Below are 23,974 nucleotides of genomic sequence, written 5' to 3'. Positions count from 1 at the left end.
CAAACGTATTCTATTTCTATTATTACAATATTGATATTACAATTAAAACTAATTAGTTTTTGATGAATTAATATTAGTTGTATTCAAAAAGTCACGGATCACGAGCAGGTTATTTCATGGCCATAAGGGATAAAATATTATTATGCGAACACGTCATGAATGATGCCTCCCCAAACCATATTGGGCAGCATGACGAGTGTAAATGTTTTTTTTTAAATAGAGTGAATTCTCCTACAGGGGAGACTTAATACCCGATGATGATGAAGCTACAGGATTCTACATTCTATTTATAAGTATAATAACGAAGAATATCATTTCTTAGAAATAAAAATGCTTTTTTAATTAATCATTTTTATTTATGTAAACGTTAAAGTAAATGTAAAAAATGATCAATTTTATTCTTACACAGCTAAAACTTGAATCGNTTGAATCCACACATTACAAATCAGTTTGACAAATATAAAGGAACACAATAGACATAAAGTGGAAGTAGTCTTCGTCGTTGTTGATTTGCACATCAGTTAAATTAGAGTAGACCGGCTCGATCTCTTGGAGCGAACTATCGAGACTTTCGTCGCTGTCTCTAGTCGTCTCGGCCCAGGAGACTCGCTTGGAGCTTCTGGAAGTTTCTTTCTTCTTGTCCGACGCGGGAGTGGAATGGGAGACAGGGGAGGGGGGTCCTTTGGTTGGTGTTTGGGCGCATTTGTTCAGGTAGTGTTTGCGGAGGATGTATTCCCGCATGGAATCGTGGGCGGCGCGTTTGGGGGGCGGGGGCGGGGGTGTTTCGGACTCGTCGTCGCATAGACAAAGGTTTTTGTCTTTTCTGGCGTCTTCGATGCGTTTGGTTTCCTCCTCGTTGGCGGGTAGGGGCCAGGCGCCGAGGTGGGAGCGGACGAGGTGCGGGCGCGAGTGCGCTGCGCAGAGGATGCGCTTGCGCACGAAGTCGTGGAAGACGGTTAGCTCGGAGCTGAGCTCGCGCCGCACTAGCTGCTTGTGGCGGCTCGGCACGCTCGCGTCGCGGACTGCTAGCAGCGCCTGCGGAAATACAATTAAATTAAATTAATTAAACCACTAATAACTCTACACTACATTCTTTTACGCTTAATTTTAGCCCTGTAGACATGTCTGTTATTTTTAAATCAACTGTAATTTTTATTTATTAAATTGAGCTGGTGAACCACGTCACAAGTTCCTATTGCTTTAAAATGTATAGGGGACTGCGTTTCGACAGATCATAAAAAGTATACCTTAGGTCCACATTAGATATTGGTCCGGCTAATATCATCGCCTCACGCAATCGGAGCGCGGTGAATCATTCTGGTAGCGATGAATGGTCCGTTGTGGATCTGAGCCCCGATTACGGTAACTTTTAACGTCTACAATCCAGACGCGTTTCTGATTCTGCAATACGATTGGTCAAAACAGCTGACGTACGCTGTTGAACGACCAATCGTATCGCAGAATCGAGAAGCGTGTCTGGATTGTTGACGTTAAAAGTTACCGTAATCGGGGCTCTGATTATATTCTCAACCGCTCGNACTTATAACATTTTTTTCCTTGCCTTAACCAGAGCAAACTCCGAGATAACATCGTCGAAATTTATCTGACGAAGTATGTCTGCCTCAATACACATTAATGCTAAAGAATTAAGCTTGTCTGGACGGATTTTTGTTCTTTGCGGGTTTTTTAATCTTTTTAGTTGTGAGAAGGATCGTTCAGCAGAGCAGTTAGTGATCATTAAGCTGTGAAAGATTCTAAACGCCACTTCTATATTTGGGAAAACGCACTTTACTTTATCTTTAATAATCATTTCATATAGATCGGAATGGGTGACCTTTGTTTCTGAAGAATCATATTTTATTCGAACATACTTGTGAAAATGATTAAATTCGCCGAGGAAGTTTTCATTGAAATCTTCTGGGTAAGATTCTAAGAGCAATTGGATATCTTTTTCATATTCTGAACATGCCTTATTTAGATCCGCAAGAAATGAAAACTTTTGTGAAACTTCGTGGTATACATCACCTCTTCTTTGCATTTCAGCATTAAGAGTGTCAATTATTACATTGAAAGTCTCAATGCGAAATTTGTCTCTAGGATTCAAAGCAAGTTCCTCTGCATTTCCATCATTTACTTGTTTCTTCCTAATTCGTCTTCGAGTTTCCTTATATTCCCCATTAGGAAAAATTTTTCTTGCCTCGCCTTCAAATTTTTCAAATTGATTCCTCATTTCAACGAGATGATCCGATAAAGAATGATACAAATTGGAACACGTTTTAAGATGTAATCCTTCTTTTTGGAGTCCTTTGCTGGTGCGATGAAAAACTTGTAGAATATCATTCCACAAAGTGAGCATAAATACAAACTCAAACTCTTGCATTTTGTGTGAAATATTTTGTGATTCTAACCTGGTCTCACCTTTTTGGTTTGTGTCTTCAGCAATTTCATCTAAAGCATCCAAAATTTTCTGATAAGATTGTAATATTGCACTAGTAGCTACAGCATGAGCTTCCCAACGCGTGTCCGACAGCGACTTCAGAACGCTTTCGTTGCCTATTAATTCTTTTAAAACTGCCCAACGATGAGTAGAAGCCGAAAAAAAATTGTATAACAACTGCACAATAGAAAAAAAATTCACTGCGATCGTACAACAATCAACAGCACTGCGACCAATTAAGTTTAGAGTATGTGCGGCGCATGGTATAAATACAGCATATTTATTACGCTCTAAAATTTTTTGCTGCATCCCTTTGTATCGTCCTGACATATTGGCGGCATTATCATATGATTGTCCTCTGCATTTTGCAATATCTATTTTGCAACCCTCTAGATAACTGAGTACAATATTTGCCATCTCTTCTCCGGTATGACTTTTTAAATTTAAAAACGTCAGAAATCGTTCCACGGGCACACAATCAGACGGCGACACGTATCTCAAAATAATACTTAGTTGATCCGTATGTGATAGGTCAGGCGTGGAGTCCACTGAGAGGCTGAAGTATCCAGCTGATTGTATTTCTTCGACAATCACTTTGTGAACTTTATTACTCATTAAATCGATAAGTTCGTCGCATACTGTTTTCGATAGATATGATGGGTTGCCCTTCCCTTTATTTCCACATCTTGCAATATGGCTTGCTAAAAATGGATCGAATTTAGCCACAAGTTCAAGTAAACCCAAAAAATTACCATTATGTATAGATCCAAAAGATTCCTCATGTCCTCTAAAGGCCAAACCACGTTCGGCAAGCGTTTGTATAACTGCAATAACTCGTTGCAAAACATTTTGCCAGTATTTTATTTCTTCTTTCACTTGTGCCTCTAGATTTTTCGTGATCCCTAGACCTTGTCTTCGACTCAAATAAGTTAGCATAAAGTCCTTATGAGCTGAACTATTTTCATGGTGCTCAATTGCAATTACGTTGCGCCAATCACTAAATCCGTCAGCTGCAAATTGGCTCGGCGCTGTGGCTATGGATTTGTTACTAAACAACTTGCAAACAAAGCAATACAAAGATCCTTTTGTTTTTGAATACAGTAACCATTCCCGTTTATAAGTTTCACCGTTGGCTTTTTTACCGAAAAATAGTCGTGGTGTGCAAAAACGGACACTTTTACCATTAGCATATGTACGGCGCGATTCATGAAATGGGCCCTGATGGTGCTGACAATTTTCTGGACCGTGGTCAATCCAGTAGCAAAGATCTTCCTCAGAAAATTCCGTCCACAGCCCAGCATCTGTCTTTCTATTGGAATTGACGGGTTCAATTTTTGAAACTTCAGGAATCGCAACAATAACAGGTTCAGATTCATCGGGATCAGGAACAGGTGTTTTAGTTTCGCTATTTATTTCATCGTCATCAAAATGATCATCTGAGGTGCCTGTAGTACTGTTTTTATCAATTTGTGTTCTAACAGATGATGAAGATTGAGATTCTAGAAAAACATTATTATCTGTACCAGATTCTAACTGATTGGTTGGAAAAAACGATGTCATTTTTGGGAGTACATCTGTTTTTTTCTTCTTCAGCTCTGCCTGTTTGCGTTTTTGTGCGCCACTGAGATGATGGCGTTTCATTCTTNGCGTACTATTTTTATATAATTAATATTATCTTAAAATTTGTATAATGCCTATACTTATTCAAAATGACGTACTCATATCACTAATTCAGCCGCCGAACTACTATGAGTACCGAGTGTGCCGTCTGCGCTATAAATTCTTTAAAGAAAAACAAAGGAGCGGAGCGGGCCGAAATGCGACACAGCCTCCCCGTGCGAACGCTAGTGAAAGACTGAGCTCCCGCTATCGCGCGGCCCGCGTGCGGAAATTACCGGGTATTTTGATTGTATGACACGTAATACATTATTTTTGAAAAAAAACGAACAACAATTTTTTAGACAATTAAATTTTCTATCATTTGGTGAAAGAATCATTAAAATCGCTTCAGCCGTTTAGGAGTAGTAGGAAATTTATTTGGTGAAATTAGAAGAAAGTTAAGAATTTTTTCTGTCAAAACTAATAGTTGTAACAAAAAAAACGAACAACAATTTTTTAGTTTAAGATATCATACATCTCATACATATTTTTTTTTCTTGTTTGGATCATCCATTTAGGAGGAGTAGGGATTCAAAGAGAGGTCTTTTTTGCAGTTTTGCCTCACCTATCGCCTTAATATAGATGATTAGTATCAATAACAAATATCTTCTTCTGTATACGTACGGACAGTGCCCTCTGGAACCTGAAATAAATTAGTTATAGCTAAAAAATATATATATAATACGGGCATTATTGCGTATGTGTAGGCAGTGTAGGTTATTATAAAGTAATAAAATAAACAAAGTGCAAAAGACATTGAACCTTTTTGTATGAAGCCAAACAAACCTTAACTTAGAAGTACGTAAAATGTATTTTTTTTTGTGTACAGGTCAATCGAAACCTTGGCCAATCGATGGAGGGTAGTGGCGGCTGTACCTTAAGTACGGCACTACCAGTCCAAATAATATAAAATAATATTGATAAAAACTTTATTTTCCAATACTTCTTTAATATTATTAAACATACAAACGCATATAAAATAATTCAATTACGACTAAACAATTTCCTGTAATGAACACATCTGTTAGTCCGTACCACTCTACTGCTTCGTGCGCTCGCCAATCCGCACGAGGACCGCTCATACAGCTTGTATGCGCGCGAGACAGCAAATGTTTCATAGAAAATGTACTGGGACCGCATTTTTGAACAGTGAATTTTCGAATCCGCAATTTTCAAAAATACGGCCCCTGCAGTAGGCACTAAGCAAATCTCGGACGCCGCACGTTTTACGAATGGCGGCGCGCGGACCGCGTGACCCGTAATGACCTCTCGTCTCGTTGACATGTCATGTCAGTGATTGTTTCGCTGCATGTCGCGACTAGATAATTAACCTCTATTAATTACCTTTTAGCGCTTTTGTTACTTTCTGTGTGAGTGATTTGATTGTGACAGTAGTGTGAACATAAATTATTGACTTCATAAAGAAAATAGTAAGACATTTTCAAAATAAAGTTGAAATAAAATTGGCGCGCGCTGTCAACTGTTGGTTGCTGGTTAGTTTACGACTTCAAACTAGGTAACATTTGCGACAATTTTTCAAAAAATAATTGTTGTTTTGATTAATATTTTCCATGGATTGGCATAGGTTTCATACCTGTACATCAAGGGGCGACATTTCGTATGCTTTCATTCCAACTTTAGGTATGTTCAAGAGGTTCCATGGTTTTTCATGTTTTGTTGGTGAATTACGGTGTTTTTGTGAATTTGTTATTTTAGTAAGAATGTAAAAAAGCTGTGAAAAGTGTGGTGACAGCTGTAGCTGTTCGTCAAAGTTGAGGGACTTTTCGAAGTTTAGTTATGTATGAAACATAAAGTTAGAACTATTGTTGAAAAATTCTTTATACGTGCAGTGTACGTAATCAATAGTGAAAGCTTAAAATATAGTACTTACCTGAAAACTTAGTGTGGGGCAACGATAAGTGTAGTTTCAATCAAAGCCACTACGTAAATAAAGTAGGTAATTAATTACATGCGGTAATGAATGCGTATGGGCGCTATCATTTGCATTGCAAAGACAACTGCAGGGTGCGGAAACTTCCATACTACGGTCATCCAAGTGAAACTTGCTTCCAAACAGCGACATCGGTGGATAAATTCAAATACTTTTTAACTACCCTAAAACGCTCTAGATGTCGCTGCTCCTGTTTCCTTCATATTTTCATTTTTTCTTAATTAAAATATATTTGAGAATATTGTTAATTATAATGTGAAAACTTTTTTAAAATGAAATTAATTAATTAATTAATTTTATGTGTGTTCACTGTTCATAAATAAAGTAAAATTATTAAATTCAAAAGTTTTTGTTTATTTGCATTTCCATGTGCAATGTAGAATTTTTCCAAATCCATTGTTTTGGAAATAATATAATACGTACACCATAAAGATAAATATTTTCAAAATAATTGATTTGAAAAAATTCTACATTGTACATCATAAAAACAATAATTCTTTGAAGGTTATGAGGGCCTATGTGTGCGTGAACTGTGTGTATGTGTGCGTGGACTTTATGTATGTATGTGTGCGTGGACTATGTATGTATGTGAGCGTTACGTACGTAGGTTAAGTACAGGGAATTTAACACCAGGCTGTCAATTAGTAGGTTCAAAAATTTGACAGAGAGGGCTCTCTATTTCCTATGTATTACTTTTCTCTATGGACAACTGATTCACTCGGACTCGCGGCGCGACGCGAAGTGCGGGCGGGGCGCGCAGGGGGTAGGGCCCTGCGGGGGTGTATGAAAGGTCACTCCCGGACTCTCGCGCCTTGTGATTTCGGACATATTGTGGATGAATCTCGATAAAATGTATGTATAAAATGAAAAGCCAGCAGGAGGATGGGGCCCCTGGAGAACAGGGGCCCCAAGCACGTGCTTGTAGTGCTTATACGTTAATCCGCCACTGCTGAATACAGTAGTTGCAAGTCTTAAAGGATGCCAAAATTTGAAGCTCAACAGCTGGTCCGGACCACATTGTATCGTGCGCCAAAATGCCTCGCGCGATCGAAGCGCGGTGGATCGTCCAGTATGTACCTGACTATTTTATTTGGCAGGGCTGGCTAAATGTCACGGGCCCCCAAACCAAGGGGCTCCGGCCTAAGTCCCTAATCGCCCCTTCCCCCCACGCTGCTTCAGGGCTGGATGGTGCCGGAGCTCCCTTGAAAAGAAACCCTAGAATTTGCCACGGGCCCCGGACGGTATAGTTACACCACTGCCAGGAAACATCCCTATTGCCTTTCAATGTCAATCAAGGCGCGCCGGCCACGAGCCGCTCATCCAGCCAGGGCAGCGCGCTGGCGGCCGACGAGATGCTGGCGAGCGACTGGCTGCGGTTGCTGACGTCACACCCCGGGCACGGGAGCGGTGCCTCACAACCGCTGCCGCCCGTACAGTCAGTGTACCTGCTCGGCCAGCAGCGTGGCGGTGGCCTCGAGCGCGCCGGCCACGAGCCGCTCGTCCAGCCAGGGCAGCGCGCTGGCGGCCGACGAGATGCTGGTGAGCGACTCGCTGCGGTTGGCGCGCCGGGACTCGCCGGGGCTGCCGCAGGAGCAGGCGCGTCTGCGACCGCGCGGGGAACGCGAGCCGCTGCCTTCGTCTGCGTGATACGCCTGAAAATTAAAAAGATGTAGTTTAAAAATTAGGAGTTTAGGACAACATTATGCCAACTTTTACCTGCTGACGGCGAATCATTTAATTTTATTCTTGTAAGCGCTTTTATAACGGTGGACCTAAAACAGTACCCTGAATACACCCTTAGTAATTATATTTAAGTTATGTACTGTTTAATTTTATCTTACAAGCACACACTTTAAAACTAATCTTTTAGCTTTTAAGATGTTTGGGAAATAAATACAATACAAATAAACTTTTTTTAATTAAAACTAAAATATAACAGTGGACCCAAATAGTACCCTGAGAAACTCCCTTAGTAAACTTCTTTGATATATTGTTTACTAGCTTTCCGCCCGCGGCTTCGCCCGCGTGGAATTTTGTCTGTCACAGAAAAACTTTATCGCGCGCGTCCCTGTTTCAAAAACCGGGATAAAAACTATCCTATGTTCTTTCCCGGGACTCAAACTATCTCTATGCCAAATTTCATCAAAATCGGTTGCGAGGTTTAAGCGGGAAAGCGTAACAGACAGACAGACAGACAGACAGACAGACAGAGTTACTTTCGCATTTATAATATTAGTTGGGATACTCACATGATTGAGGGATCTGGTGAGCAGGCATATAGCCGACAGCAAGGTTCCAAATGTCAGCTGCGGGAACGGCTCGTAGGATATCTTGGGAGCCCCGAAGTGAAGTTCCACGAGGGGCTGCCAACGCTCCATGTCCAGTCCAGGGTCAGCCAGTAGCGAGAGCAGGTCTGGACTGAAGGAAAGCAGGCAGAGTGTTGCCATGTGGAGGATTTCCAACGTTCTGTAAATGTAAAGTTTTATGTTGTGGATATTATGTCATTGCTAGCAGTCTTATAAAATTCGGTTTATGGGCATTTGGTATAAATTTGTTAATAGTATAGTAAATATGAACATTTATACGAAAAGTCACATTCGTGTGACATGCTCATAAAACGCTTGGTATGGGTTTTTTTCTGTACAGGCATAGCTCATGAGCAGAGTAGCGGTGCGGAGGAGGTATAATGCAGTATTTTATGTCACATGTGATGTGTNTCTGCGTGGTACGCCTGAAGATGAAAGTTATGATGTAGCTAAAAATTAGGGCAATGACAACATTATGCCAGCTATTAGCTGCTGACGGCGTATCATTTTAAGTTATGTAATGTTTCATTTTATTCTTATAAGCGCTTTTATGACAGTGGACCTAAAACAGTGCCCTCAAGAACACCCTTAGTAACTATACTTAAGTTATGTAATGTTTAATGTTATCTTATAAGCACACACTTTAAAACTAATCTTTTAGCTTTTAAGATGTTTGGGAAATAAATACAATACAAATAAACTTTTTTTAATTAAAAAATAAAATATAACAGTGGACCTAAATAGTACCCTGAGAAACTCCCTTAGTAAACTTCTTTGATATATTGTTTACTAGCTTTCCGCCCGCGGCTTCGCCCGCGTGGAATTTTGTCTGTCACAGAAAAACTTTATCGCGCGCGTCCCTGTTTCAAAAACCGGGATAAAAACTATCCTATGTTCTTTCCCGGGACTCAAACTATCTCTATGCCAAATTTCATCAAAATCGGTTGCGAGGTTTAAGCGGGAAAGCGTAACAGACAGACAGACAGACAGAGTTACTTTCGCATTTATAATATTAGTTGGGATACTCACATGATTGAGGGATCTGGTGAACAGGCATATAGCCGACAGCAAGGTCCCAAATGTCAGCTGCGGGAACGGCTCGTAGGATATCTTGGGAGCTCCGAAGTGAAGTTCCACGAGGGGCTGCCAACGCTCCATGTCTAGTCCAGGGTCAGCTAGTAGCGAGAGCAGGTCTGGACTGAAGGAGAGCAGACAGAGCGTTGCCATGTGGAGGATCTCCAATGTTCTGAAAAAATATTTTTTTATGTTGACAGATTATGGATGTGATTGCTTGCAGTCTTTTCTAAACTTGCTTATTGGATCAAAGTTTGTAGTGTAAAAAATATAGACGACTTGGTACGATTTTGTCAGTATTCAGTATCATCGACATCATTCCTACGAAAATCACGATTTTGATGTACAAATACACAACGCGTCGTGGAATGTTTTTTCGTTCAAAGAAAGTTTTTCAGTCTTTGAATGTAACAAATCCTATATCTTATCCCCGTTGCCGGAAACATTTTAAATTTTCAACAGAGAATGCAGATTGCTATAAAAATATAATCATACATTGTTTGAAGATTCATAAAGATCAATGACACTCAGTAAACTAGACAATCTAATGTAATGTTGTATGCAGCATGGCGTTCAGTGAACTGAAAAGTCTAAGGCTGAGTTGCACCACCTAACTTTAACCGTGACTATAACGATAACCGACGTATTTTGTATGGAGTTTGACGTTTGTTAAAGTCAAAGTAAGATGATGCAACCCAGCCTAAGATGGTATCAATAAAGCAGTCAAATAACCTGTGCAACATGGCGGGCGCGGGCGCGTGTTCGTCGTGCGGCGGCGCGTCGGCGGGCCGGCGCGCGCGTAGCATCAGCGTCACGCACTGGTACAGGCACGCGCTTATGCTGCGCTGTAGACGGCGGACAATCAACATCAATGGGTTTCAGCAGAGTAAATACAAATGAGTAAGTAGGTCATCAATGAGTGGGTTGGAGGCCTGGTGCTCTAAGATACATGCAGGTTACTGCCTAGTTTAGACACCAGTCTCCCACAGACAAATGTACCTACCAAACTAAATTTAAGACTATTTTTAAGAATCTGTTTGTGGAGAGAAATAAATATATTTATTATTATTATTATTTATTATTTATCTTCATAGAAACGCAACGAGCGCGGTTTGTATGTGAGCGCGCCAATATACGTATGCGGCACGCATGCACACACTGACAAAATTCGGCGCAATTCCCCACTAATCCACGCTAAATTTTGTCAGTGTGTGCGTGCGCGCCGCATACGTATTGGCGCGCTCACATACAAACCGCGCTCGGTGCGTTTCTATGAAGATGACCTACTCATTTGTATTTACTCTGGTTTCAGTCAACTTCAAAGTCATTTTGCTGGTAGGCATCGCAACAATTTGCAACACATGCGGGACTAATTATGGGCATAACAAGTGTTATATTGGGCTAGGTATTGTCTTCGGGAAGAATGCTGGAGTAGATTAGCTAAACTCAGACAAACACCGATTCAGCGTGCCGGAGCAGTTTTTTCTGAAAGTAGCTGAAATATTTCCCTCAGCCACATAGAGAGCACCAGAGGCGTGTATGGGACTCGTCCTATTTAGCGAAACCTATCTCCACTAAACACCAGGTTTTAAGGGTGTGCGCAAATGACAAAATAGAAAGTAGCATTTTTGAGCAATTAAATCTTCATCAATGTATTTTGATTTATTGACTATCTAACTAGCGTAATATCTGTTAGCTGGAGGACAATAATTAATTATATTTATTATATTGCAGTATAAAAAAACTGTCACGAACTTACCATAATACCGATTAACGAGTTGATATTCTGAATGCGCCACCTCGATTCGAACTTCACCAGCTGCACCACCAGATTCAAAGTTGACGCGCAAAGATTTAACGCATCTAAACTGAACACCTGACGCGGCAGCAGTATCGCTTCTATAAGGTGCTCCAAATGCACGCCGACGAAGGTTATGGCGTCACTAGCAAAGAATTGGCCGTGCTTCATAACCATCATCGATATAAAGTCCAAACTGTAAGCGTACACACGCCACCACTCTTGAGGCTTCCACGTGGATGATCCCCCATTGCTATCAATTTTCGGCGGCAACAGTTGCAGCCAAAGAAACTGGTCCACGTCACTCATGAGTAAATCTTTAGAGAATGGCCCTCTAGAATACGCAGTGATGCAACGTAACGCGGCCAGAGACGTGTGGTAGTGCCGGCGGCTTTGCAAGCACGTTTGAAGACAGCAAAGCAGTTTGTTGATAAACTTGCTGGACTGGAACCATTGCGATAGCCCCGAAAACATTTCGTCGTACAAATCTAAACACTGCTCTAGCATGGCCAGGCATAACACGACTGGAGGTATTTCTTCGGAGGTTTTGGAGCTGTCAGATTTGGGTTCAGCTTTTGGAACGTCGGTTATATCGTCTAGCAACTTTTGGAGCTCCAAACTGTTGATATTGGTCACAGACCGTATAATACTTTGAGCTGTTGCACTATTCGCTTTTATTTCATAATCCAAACTACTGATGGCGACAGTACAAATTGATAATATTGCTCGAATAGCGCGAGGATGTAAACATTCATAAACGGCTGCTGTATTAGTAAGAAGGTTGTCTATTTGCTTCGCATTTGCCTTTCTGTTCTCGAAACAGTCATCCTTCCAGTTGGCTAGCATTATGACGTACAACTCAGCTAGAATCACGACGAGCCTGCCGTCTTTTAGATCATCCAACTCATTTAACAGCGCGTTCATGCAAGGCGCAACCATTTTGGACTTGTGTGCTATGTTCAAGCTTATGGGTAGACATTTGCAGAAAATGGTTGTGAAATCTTTCCAAGATGTTAGCAGTCCTAACCAAACGGGCACTTTGTCTACGACCTCCTCTTCCTCATCTTTTCCATCAAAGGAATAGACAAAATCAACCCATGTGTCTAAATGCTTTTTGTCAGTATCAAAAAATTGCTCTAGCACTGCTTTGAGATTTGGTTCCAATTTTTCTCTCGACGCGAATAGTTCAATTCCCAGTACATTGAAGATCTGTGCGTACGTGCGTAAACCGGGTTGTATTTCATTGAACAATGGACTAGTCAAGTGTTCCCAAAAGTTCTTGTTCTCCCTAAGCTTCTTGACTAGAATTTGCATGTTGTTCTTCCATAATGCGTGAAATAGCGCCATTATGCATCCTAACAATGGACTGTGGAGGTATTTTGCGTCCTGTAAAAAGAACAATGTTTAGTTTTAAAACAAAGCTGATTAATATGTTTCTTGTTGCATTAGTTGATATAAAGCTGGGTCTCCAGTGCGTTTTGCCCTACATTACCAACAAAAACATGTCAACATCCAACATTTTTTGTAGACAATTTTGTTGAATGTTGATATGTTTTTGTTGATTGCAAAACACGCGCTGGAGACCCGGCTTAATACTTACAGTCTTAATAGTGCTGAGATAGTCAGCCATATACCCTAAGATGCCTTCAAAACTATCATCAGTCTCGGGAGCAGTTTTCTTCTCTACTTCAGCCTTCTTTTGGTCTTTGCCTTCTTTGTCATTTTCCTCCGCCTTAGCCTTTTCATGGTTCATCATGAAGAATGCTTCAGTAAGACCTGGTTGCTTCCCAATACAAGTAGCTACGAATTCGAGTATTGCCACTTTTAATTCCAAACTTTCGTGTTCATCGCGCAGTCTGTCAAGGAACATGACGCGGACTTGGTACGCCGTCATGTCTAATGATGCGAAGAGAGACATTTGGAATCCCTGAAAATAGTAAATGTATTTGTTTATAACCAGCATGGCGAGTGTTCTATGCCCGTTTTCACCATCAATCCCTAATTTTTAAGTGACTCCTATGAAAACAAAAATTCTGTTATGTGTTACCATAGGGGTCACTTAAAAAATAGGGATAAAACAGGCATGAGACTAGCAAAAGTTTTTAAAAAGATAAATTATACTTACGTCAGCAAATCTCTTCAATAATCGACAGCTGAGAACTGGCAGACTCCTGTTGAATGCATGGTTGATGTAACTCGTCACTTTTGGCACCACCTTCAATCGGTCTTTTTGTTTGTTCTGCGCAAATATGAGGTGTTCCAACGGCGTCATCTCACTGGGAGAGCCGATCTCTTCTTTCAGGCGTAGTGCGAACATGATGATGGCAACGCAGCGTTGTAAGCTGGTTATGTACTCGTTGCCAGGTCCCGAAATCCAGTTCGTTTCGTCAAGCATGATTTTTTCGAGGTTTTCGTTACCTAAAAAAAATAAAATTGTGGTTTAGAGTTTGTTGGTGTTTAAGTCCAAGAACTTATAGAATCTTGGTCAAAGAGTAGTTGTTTCATTGCAACACTATAACAGTAAGATCCTGCTTATAGCAATAGATAGTAGACTGTTACTGAACAGCAGGCAGGCGCTGATATGACTTGGATCCGCATTAACTAAGGCTGATAAGAATCCCCTTTAAAATGAGAGGCACTCACCCACAGCCAGGCAATGCAGCAATGAGGGTTTTATATTATTTTATTTATTTATTTATTTAATAGGACAACCAACAAGACATACACTGGAAGACAATCAATAATTACAACGTATTTAATTTAATCTAAGTGCTGCCTTAATTTATTTTTTTGACATGACATTGACAGATATGTCAAAATCCACCAATCACGCAGCATTTGGACCTCGCGTCTACGTATTGCCATCTGGCGGATTTTCCAATCGCGAAAACCCTCATTGCCGCGTATTATCTGCATCATGTAGACTATGCAAGCAGTAGTAACTAAATAGGTTTCAGTATCGTAGCGCGCTCGCCTCCAGTTTTCTTTTGCAGTACCAGGGCTAGCAGTCTCAGACACGTACCGGTGAGCAACAATGTAGTTAGACTGATAACTTTCAATGTAAAGACACTCACCCACAGCAAGACAGTGCAACAGTTGACGCGCATTATCTGCATCATGTAGATTGTAGACTATGTAGCCCAGTACGTCTCAAAATTGTAGCACGCTCGCCTCGTTATTTTTTGCAGTACCAAAGCTAGCAGTCTCAGACAGGCGCCGGCGAGCACCAGTGTAGTAAGACTGTTATCTTTCAAAATAAAGACACTTACCCACAGCAAGACAGTGCAACAGTTGACGCGCATTGTCAGCATCATGCAAACTATGTAGTCCAGTACATCTCAAAATTGTAGCACGCTCGCCTCGTTATTTTTTGCAGTACCAAAGCTAGCAGTCTCAGACAGGCGNTTGTTCTGAGCAAATATGAGGTGTTCCAACGGAGTCATCTCACTGGGAGAGCCGATCTCTTCTTTCAGGCGTAGTGCGAACATGATGATGGCAACGCAGCGTTGTAAGCTGGTTATGTACTCGTTGCCAGGTCCCGAAATCCAGTTCGTTTCGTCGAGCATGATTTTTTCGAGGTTTTCGTTACCTAAAATATAAAAGTTGGGATTTAAGATTAAGTCCAAGAATTATAATGACATGAATCTTGATCAAAGATAGTAGTTTTATTATAGCACTATAGTGCTTAGGTTCTCCACAACCGATATGAACAACGCCTCAACATGACCGCGACCGCTCTGCTAAGAGCAAAACGAATAAGAAGAATTTCTGCTTATGGTGACCCTAGCTAAATAGGTGATTTTGGCAGCATCAACAGCCGCCGGTAGGCGCCGCCGCTAAGTGACTGGCACTGCGCAAACGAAGGGGACCTTCAGCTTGAAAGACTTGTGGATCGGTACTGGCCACTGCTAATAAGCTCCTGTTTAAATAATAAGTTGGCTTTTGTTGTATAATTGTATTGCTACACATATGCAAAAACATGTAAATGGTGTATAGTTTCTTAAGCAGTGGTTAATCTATTATTGTTTCACTGTATGTTTTCCAAACAAAATAAAAATAAAAAATAAATAAAATAAATTAAAATTGAAGGCACTTACCCACAGCAAGACAGTGCAACAGTTGACGCGCATTGTCAGCATCATGCAAACTATGTAGTCCAGTACATCTCAAAATTGTAGCACGCTCGCCTCGTTATTTTTTGCAGTACCAAAGCTAGCAGTCTCAGACAGGGGCCGGCGAGCACCAGTGTAGTAAGACTGTTATCTTTCAATATAAAGACACTCACCCACAGCAAGACAGTGGAGCAATTGACGTGCATTATCTGCGTCATGTAGACTATGCAAGCCAGTACGTCTGAGTATTGTAGCACGCTCTCCTCCAGTCTTCTTTTGTAGCACCAGAGCTAATAGTCTCAAACAGGCTCCAGTGAGCTCGCGGCGTTGCGCTAACGAAGCGTATCGCCACCCCAACATGTTGGGGAAAACTTCCCGGACTATGAGGACCAGGCCGGGAAGGATAATCTCCATTGTTATGCGCTCATCTGTTGACGACTGGAAGGAAAAACAAATATTTCTGCATTAAATTCAAATTGTGTTTATGAAATCACAGGTACATAAGTCAGGCCATAAAGTATTGTAATAGATCAGCTGTGTTCTTAAAGATATCAATTTGAAATTGAAATACACAACGATATCTAAACCAAACTGAGCAAAGTTCGTTCTATGGGTACCTGACCTGATGTGTCAGACATAGGAAACACCCAGAGGGCATTTTTGGTACTATACCTGATACGTGAACCACCAGGCTAGGCGTCCGTCATTTATTCTACAGTGTTCACTGCAGAAGAGCAACTCTGTCTAATTTTAAATTGGGGATTGGCTTGCCATACACTCCCCACACTGGCCAGAAGGGCTGGGGAAGACTGATATCTGCAAATTGGTTCCTTCGCATCTTAAAACGTAAATTAAAGGCTAAGTATATACACTCACGACGTGGAAATCATTGAGGGAAGCTTATGTTCAGCAGTGGACGTCCTGTGGCTGAAATGATGATGATATAAACTCACTAACCTCATGAAAAGCACACAGCAAGTCGATGTACGCGCCCAACAAGTGGTAAGAGCCGCCCGGCTGCTCTACCGCCACGAGGAATGACCCCACTGCGCCCGAGTCAAAAGACGCGCCTCGTGCATATTCGGCCGCTGATAGTTGATGGCTGCGCGCGCGCGGCAACAGGCCTGTGTTCACCAGCCTGTAGCAGAGGAAAAACGATTCTACAACGTGCTCTTTTTGATTTCCTGGAACTCTAGGGTATTAATAAGACTACTTCAAAGAATGGAATGGAATTACATTTTTTATTAAATTCAACAATTTTTTTCGACTTATTTTTTCATACGAAATTATTTAAAAACTTAATTTTTCACTGAAATAATTCATTTATAACCTGACCAGGAACATAAAAACCCTGGCATAGAGGCGCGTCAATTGCATTTGATAGTGCAACACTGAGTACAGTCGTACCTGTGTTAAATTAATAGGCTAACTTTATGTATCAGGATTCAGGATTACGGGCTAATTTGATATTTTCATAAATTAACGAAAAAATATTATTATAGGTAACCTGATGTAAATAAATTAAATGAAACCATCAATCGAGCTAGTAGAATTTATTTTATTATTCATCAATAATCAAATTCAGAACTTGAATATTCAACTGCAATGTCTGCTCATGAACGCTTCAAACTCGGTACTTCTTTCCTAATCGCATAAAATTCAACACTTAGAAAGTGACAAATTTTTTTAAAATAGGTAGTTGAAACAAACCACAGCTAATTTTCATAGTGGACTGTACTATACGATAAACATGTCAGTCAATTTGACAACCTTTGTCGGAAACATTATTCAATGAAAATATTGTCCGAACCCTTAGTATTTCTCTTCGACAAATACTTTAACACATTGTGAACCACTTTTCTTTCACGACTATAAAAATATTTTAGCAATTTAATTCATAAAACCAATTGCGCACATTTAAAATAAAGTTTGTTTACACTTTGACAGCAATAGACTGACATGCAAGGTGACATGTCAATGAAGTTTTCAGTTACTGTTGCCATTAAAAGAAATTAGTACCATTAGTTTTCCGCAACATGGCGAGGGTTTTTATGTTCCTGGTCAGGCTATACATACACTTATCAATAAAAAGTCTGCACAAAAAGACTAGGTGACAATTTTGAAAAAAAAAAAAAAACTAGATTGATGATATCTTCTAAATCTAGAATCCACAATATCTTAAAAAATATGCTTTTAGAAACACATATTCCTAAGACTTTATTTATAGAATATAGGTAGGAGCGGTAGGAGTCTCGTGTTCACCGCCTGGGGTAGAGGAAAAGCAAACCTATTACAATTACATAAGAGGCTACATCTGCAAATATTGTGGAATGAGAGAACGGTCAATGACGTGCCATACACGTACTCCGCCGCCGACAGTAGAAAACAATAGACGGCAATAGACGGTCTATATCAGTATTCACCAGTCTGGGGCAGGGAAAATCGAACCTACTGCAAGTGCATAAAGTGCTATATCTTGTAGCAGACCCACCTCAAGTGTATCTCCTTGGGGAAGACCGGCACGAGAACGGCGCAGACTTCAAGGCACTGCACCAGTAGCGGCAGCGCGGTCGCATCCGCGCGCATGAACCGCACTAATACGTCGAATGCACCCTCGCTCTTATTACAAGCACTTAAGGTGTTATATCGTCTAGCAGACTCACCTCAAGTGTATCTCCTTGGGGAAGACCGGCACGAGGACAGCGCAGACTTCAAGACACTGCACCAGTAGTGGCAGTGCGGCCGCGTCGGCGCGCATGAACCACACTAATACGTGGAATGTGCCCTCGCTCTTATTACAAGCACTTAAGGTGCTATATCGTCTAGCAGACCCACCTCAAGTGTATCTCCTTGGGGAAGACCGGCACGAGCACAGCGCAGACTTCAAGACACTGCACTAGTAGTGGCAGCGCAGTCGCGTCGGCGCGCATGAATCGCACTAATACGTCTAATGCACCCTCGCTCTTATTACAAGCACTTAAGGTATTATATCGTCTAGCAGACCCACCTCAAGTGTATCTCCTTGGGGAAGACCGGCACGAGGACAGCGCAGACTTCAAGACACTGCACCAGTAGTGGCAGCGCAGTCGCATCCGCGCGCATGAACCGCACTAATACGTCGAATGCACCCTCGCTCTTATTACCAGCACTTAAGGTGTCATATCGTCTAGCAGACTCACCTCAAGTGTATCTCCTTGGGGAAGACCGGCACGAGCACGGCGCAGACTTCAAGACACTGCACCAGTAGTGGCAGCGCAGTCGCATCCGCGCGCATGAACCGCACTAATACGTCGAATACGCCTTCGCTCGGCGCCACTAGGCTTTTCGGGATCTCTTTGTCTGGTACTAAAGCTTTCAGGATGCCTGCAAAGTTCCGTAATTTACGGTTAAAATGTATTGCTCACAAATCTTATAGTAATTTCCGAAGCAGTAGAAGCCAAAGTTTGACAATATTTCAAGTCATTTTAGGCCACACATGACGCGACCAGTTTGAAAGTTTCAAACTGGTCGCGTCATGTGTGGTCTTTCAACTGACGCTATGGCAGAAACTTAGATGCAACTCAAAAGTATCTAGCAGTTGCAGTTTCGTTGCAGTTGCGTTTCACAGTCTGTTCTGGGCCTTACACTTACGGCGATTTCACTTTGTAGCAAAATTGCATAATTAATATGCGGTGACATTGGAGTGAAATTAAATTGCAGCCATAGCGATAGATTGCTATGTTGATACTCAATGAATCCACATACCTTTTAAAACTTTAGCGCCCTCATAGACTCGCTGCAACGCCGACAAAACGTTATGATGTTGTTTACGATCCAGTGCTTTCTCAATTTCACTGTTGAAAACTGTCCAATAAGAGTAAGGAGTTCGGAAGTGTATCATTGTGCCCTCTTTCCTCTCCATGACGGTAGCCTTTGATCCTGCTTCGATGCGGTACGAGGGTCCTCCCAGAGGGAAGTACTCTCGACCTATTGTAGCGTCATCAGAATCGAATGATACGAGTGGCACGCTATTAGGGTTGTATATTTCTGTGTACACTGGCAAATTTTTCAGTTCGCCTATTAGCTGTAAATAAAGTTAAATTTTTATTCAATTTGTCTAGGAAAATAACAAAAGTAATGGTTCTATAGAATAATGAAATTACTTACATTTAGAACACTACATTTCCCAGCCTGAGCCAAGCCAGCAGCCAATACAGATAACATGGAGAAATTGTAAGGAAAATACTCCAACGCTGTGTTCCATAGCGACACAATACCAAACTGGTCATCTTTCTGCTGAAGCTTCCAGAAGTCTTCAGCTATCTCTGGAGACCGCAGGAGGTCGGCACAGAGTTGGGTGATGCCTGCCTGATGGCTGATCGTTCCGTCGCCGTCGAATTTGTCGCATAATGTTTTGAGAAGATTGTAAACTGTTTGTCTGGCTATTTGAGAGCATTTGGATTTGTCCTGGAAAATGTTATACATTCAATTGATAAAATGTATATCAAATAAAACTAAACAATGACGCCGCTACCAATCGATCAACGTGGAAAGCATTAGGGGAGGCCTATGTTCAGCAGTGGACGTCCTATGGCTGAAATGATGATGATGATGATGAATGACTCCTGACACTTAATTTGAAGGTTTTGTCTCTAATGTACAACACACATCAAACTAACTACACTCAAACATTTATTGCTTTATTTTCAGAATTTTACATAAGGTATTGTATGGCTTTTTTACTTACTGTAAATACACTGCTATTCAACATCTGACTCAGGAACTCAAACACGTGCATCTTGAGTGCGGTGGCGCCATAGTGCTGATACTTGCTCTCAAACATTACAGCATGGTCTTTGCCCTGAAATATTAAATACAAGGAAATTAGAGAAGTTAATCTAAAATAATAATAACCCATAGGGTATGGTTTTCTCATTCAAAAAGTTGGTGTATTCCCAGAGCACCAGAATCACCTTTTAGGTTGGACAGTTTTGGCAAAAGTTTTTATGTTAATGATGACATTATAGTCATTCCACTGTCACAGAGACATGCACAAAATAAATAAGCTTCAAATACACTATTTAATTTTATTCATTACCTGCAATGATAGAAGCATCCATGATAATAACATGGCACTGTGCTCTGCATTCAGTTGTAATTTCGTAAGTTCAGGCTCCACAACATTTTCATTGGCTTGTATCCATGATGATGCATTAGCACTAAAATTATAATAATTTCATACATCTAATAACATAGCACAGAGATTAGACAAGATCAAACTCAGGAGGATCTTACAACGAGGAAAAGCAAAAAGCTCCATAACCTTAATGTAACAATTTTTTTTAAGTGACAAGAAAGAAAGAATAATTGTATGCTGTAGTGTAAAATGCTATTTAAAAGATAAAGAGTGCTTACTGATTTTTGTAATTGATGACTATAAATAAACAGACTTCCATGTATGTTATCCTCATGCACATCTCTCTATGCCTTTCCTCCAACATCTCTTGGTATCCTTGGTTTTTGCCATAGTTGTGTTTCCTAAATATTTTGAATAACGCCTGGAAGTCCGTATCGGTAATTTTCTGCTCTTCAACAAGGAGCAATATGACTTGCAAGATGAATAATTGTTCTCTCAAGTTATATTCTGCCCATTCCTGTCTAATACTGTCGTTTGAAAAGTCACTTTGAATCTTTCTCGGTGGTGGTACAGTAGAAATTGCCTTCTCAAATTGAGTAATGAGTGACGGGAGAAGATTTTTACATCCATTATTGTAAATTCTAGAGAACTCTTCATGATACTTGTGACTCTTATTATTATGGTTTTCAATGATGTACTGTAGCAGTTTAAGCATAAACAGTCTTTCTGAGTAGTAAAATCGCCAAATGTTGGGTAGCAAAAATGATGTTCTAGTGTCCACAAAGGCTACATTCTTCAGGGCGTTGTCAGGTGTTCCGTAGGAGATGTCACATAGGTAGTGCTTTATGATATCCCAGACTTGGAAGGTGTCCACATTCTAAAATACAAAATTGTAATCTTATAGATATTGATTAATTTTTAATGTTGAATAAATATGTATAAAGACAGACTTACTATGTAACTTTGCAAGGTTTGAACCACACTAAGCAGTTTGGTCTGATCCGGGTATTTGGACTGCAGCTGGGAGAAGGCCTCAGGTTTATTAGGTTTGTAACTGTTGAGGCCTTGGTACAAAGCCTCAGTGACTTCCTTACTGCCCAAAACTGCCCGCAACTCTTCCAAGGACAGGTTGTTAGATGTTGTCCATCTCCACAAACGTTTCCAGTAACTAGAAGGTATTAAATGGACGGAAATTCGTTACAAACACTCATATAAACAAAGGAATTCAGTTATGATTTTTCCTCTACTTACTTCGCACTATTCGCCGCCATAGTAATGGTATCGGATGTTTTAATACGTCATGAATATAGTCATTGAATTTATTATGTGTTTATTTACCGCTTAAATACCTGATAATTTTAGGTTAGGTATTTCACAAGCGGTTGTACTTTTTGACATCACCTGTCTTTTCTGTCAGAGATACATAGAGAATTAGAGATTTTTGTCTNTTGTTTTCACCCGGTTTAAACCCAATCGGGTGAAATGGGTTTTTACCCACTACCCATCTCTAGTCACATATGAGCAAGGCGATCGTCTCTGACTGACGGTCAGCGAGAGTTGGAACTTGATTTTTTTTCAATCAATCAAAGTATCGGGCGGGTAGGTTCACATGGTGTAATGTGTTGTGTAAAAATGTTTGTGTGTTTGTATTCAAATATTAATCAGTGTGGTACAAACTATGGGTATGTATGGTAAACTATGGTTGTTCACCTCAACTTTAACTACGCGACGCGACGAGGCCGCGAGGGTATCATCCACAGATATGGATTAGAGNGCCGCGAGGGTATCATCATAGTGTTTTTTTTTGTATGGACTATCCCACGTGAAGATTTATATTATCTTTGTATTTAATTTAAATGACAGCTGACTGACAATGACATGACAGCTGACAGTTGGTTTATTGACCAACGTCACCATCACATGGGGCATGCGTTGGCTTGGCTGAGCGCTTGGCAAATCGTTTTTTCTGCTTGATAAACTGATACACACGTATACACGATATTACCATTTCATAATATTCATCAGTAAATAGTGCAAGCGGCGCTTTGGCCACAAGCGGTCGCCTAAGACGATTTAGGTTAGATTAGGTTTACAATTTTGTAGTAAGGTTACTTAATTTTAACGCAAAACTTCGAAGTCATGGCACCGGCGGCAACCGCAGTGAAGCCCAAGCCTGATGACGACCCATTGGGCATCCGGGCAGTGTTGTTGGGTCCCCCCGGGTCCGGCAAAGGCACACAGGTAGTTATGTGAGAGTGTATGCATCTTTGACCTTTACCCTCCTCTAATCGTATTCTTGGTGATAATTTAGAATGTTTTCTTACATAAAGTTTTTGTGTGTAGGCTCCACGTTTGAAAGAGAAATACTGCGTATGTCACTTGTCGACGGGGGATATGCTCCGGGCCGAAGTGGCCTCGGGCTCCGAGCTCGGGCGCCGCCTGAAGAAGGTCATGGATGAGGGAAAGCTGGTCTCCGATGAGATGGTCGTGGACATGATCGATAAGAACCTTGACCAGCCGGCCTGCAAGAATGGGTTCTTGTTGGATGGCTTCCCAAGAACTGTGCCTCAGGCTGAAAAGGTGGGTTAGGGTGACTTAGTTAAGTTTTAAAAACAAGTTTTTGCTTTGTTTGGTTGGCTAAGCTATTTACATTTTTAGATGATTTATTGAACCAGTTATGTTTATTTTAATGATAAATCTATTTTTGTTATCATTTGCAGTACATCATTTTTGATGTTCATAAGTCCCAATTTTTTTATTGAAATTGGTTATTGTCTCAAGGATTTTAAATTTTACACTCCTATCCTACCAAAACAACCAATAACATTATCTTTATTCTAGAGAAGTTTCATAACTTTTTTGTTATTGAAATTACAGTTGGATGATTTGCTGGCAAAAAGGAAAACTGAGTTGGATGCAGTGATTGAATTTGGCATCCAGGACAGCCTGCTTGTGCGCAGAATAACTGGGAGACTGATTCACCCATCAAGTGGGCGCAGCTACCACGAAGAGTTCCATCCACCTAAGAAGACTATGACCGACGATGTCACTGGAGAGCCCCTTGTCAAGAGATCAGATGACAATGTAGACGCACTCAAGAAACGTTTGGCCACCTACCACGCACAGACTGTGCCTCTGGTCGACTACTACATGAGGAAAGGCCTCCACTACAGGGTTGATGCAGCAAAACCCGCTGAAGAGGTTTTCAGCAGGATTGATAATATATTCAAAAGCAGGATTTTTAGCAGAACTCGAGATGCTCAGTAAACTAATATCACAGCTCATTTTAATTAAGGAAAAGTGCTCTGTACAAATGTAATTTACATGTGATTTCATTACGTCTGTTGTTTATTTTTGGTATTGTGTACTGAAAAATTAGTTGACTATTTTAGAGACTATTTTTCTTGGACAAATATAGTGAACTGGAATCTTGGAACAGGTTGTTTGATTGCGTAATAGTATACTTTATCAAATATGAAAATAAATAATGCTATCTATCTGCTAATGTGATAGGGGACTTA

At 40.8% G+C, this 23,974-nt stretch overlaps 2 protein-coding genes across 3 annotated transcripts; one reads left to right on the top strand and one right to left on the bottom strand.

Annotated features, from left to right (window-relative positions):
• Positions 1–432: 432 nt before the first annotated feature.
• Positions 433–21,864, bottom strand: Nup188 (nuclear pore complex protein Nup188). 2 transcript variants are annotated; one of them, XM_028319508.1, is made up of 17 exons: positions 21,705–21,825; positions 21,408–21,621; positions 20,732–21,330; positions 20,415–20,535; positions 20,064–20,177; positions 19,484–19,783; positions 19,082–19,400; positions 18,517–18,700; positions 16,295–16,475; positions 15,511–15,775; positions 13,351–13,643; positions 12,826–13,152; positions 11,187–12,611; positions 10,160–10,272; positions 9,383–9,599; positions 7,493–7,699; positions 433–1,035 (listed from the first exon to the last, which is right to left on the bottom strand). In XM_028319508.1, exons 1-17 carry the CDS (start codon positions 21,722–21,724, stop codon positions 439–441), a joined length of 5,496 nt encoding a protein of 1,831 aa, XP_028175309.1. In that variant the 5' UTR covers positions 21,725–21,825; the 3' UTR covers positions 433–438. The 2 variants fall into 2 exon arrangements, with proteins under 2 accessions (XP_028175309.1, XP_028175308.1); XM_028319507.1 differs by lacking the exon at positions 9,383–9,599 and adding an exon at positions 8,297–8,513 and having other exon boundaries at positions 439–1,035; positions 21,705–21,864.
• Positions 21,865–22,350: 486 nt separating this feature from the next.
• On the top strand, positions 22,351–23,889 carry LOC114363709 (adenylate kinase-like). The gene is made up of 3 exons (XM_028319509.1): positions 22,351–22,694; positions 22,797–23,033; positions 23,331–23,889. Exons 1-3 carry the CDS (start codon positions 22,593–22,595, stop codon positions 23,718–23,720), a joined length of 729 nt encoding a protein of 242 aa, XP_028175310.1. The 5' UTR covers positions 22,351–22,592; the 3' UTR covers positions 23,721–23,889.
• The last annotated feature ends 85 nt before the right edge of the window (positions 23,890–23,974 follow it).

Source organism: Ostrinia furnacalis, unplaced genomic scaffold (genome assembly GCF_004193835.3).
Source record: "Ostrinia furnacalis isolate ACB-3 unplaced genomic scaffold, ASM419383v2 OfSCF7237, whole genome shotgun sequence".
In the NCBI taxonomy this organism is placed as follows: Eukaryota; Metazoa; Arthropoda; class Insecta; order Lepidoptera; family Crambidae; genus Ostrinia; species Ostrinia furnacalis.
The sequence above is the reverse complement of the archived record's forward strand: the minus strand, read 5'-3'. Positions and strand labels throughout refer to the sequence as shown.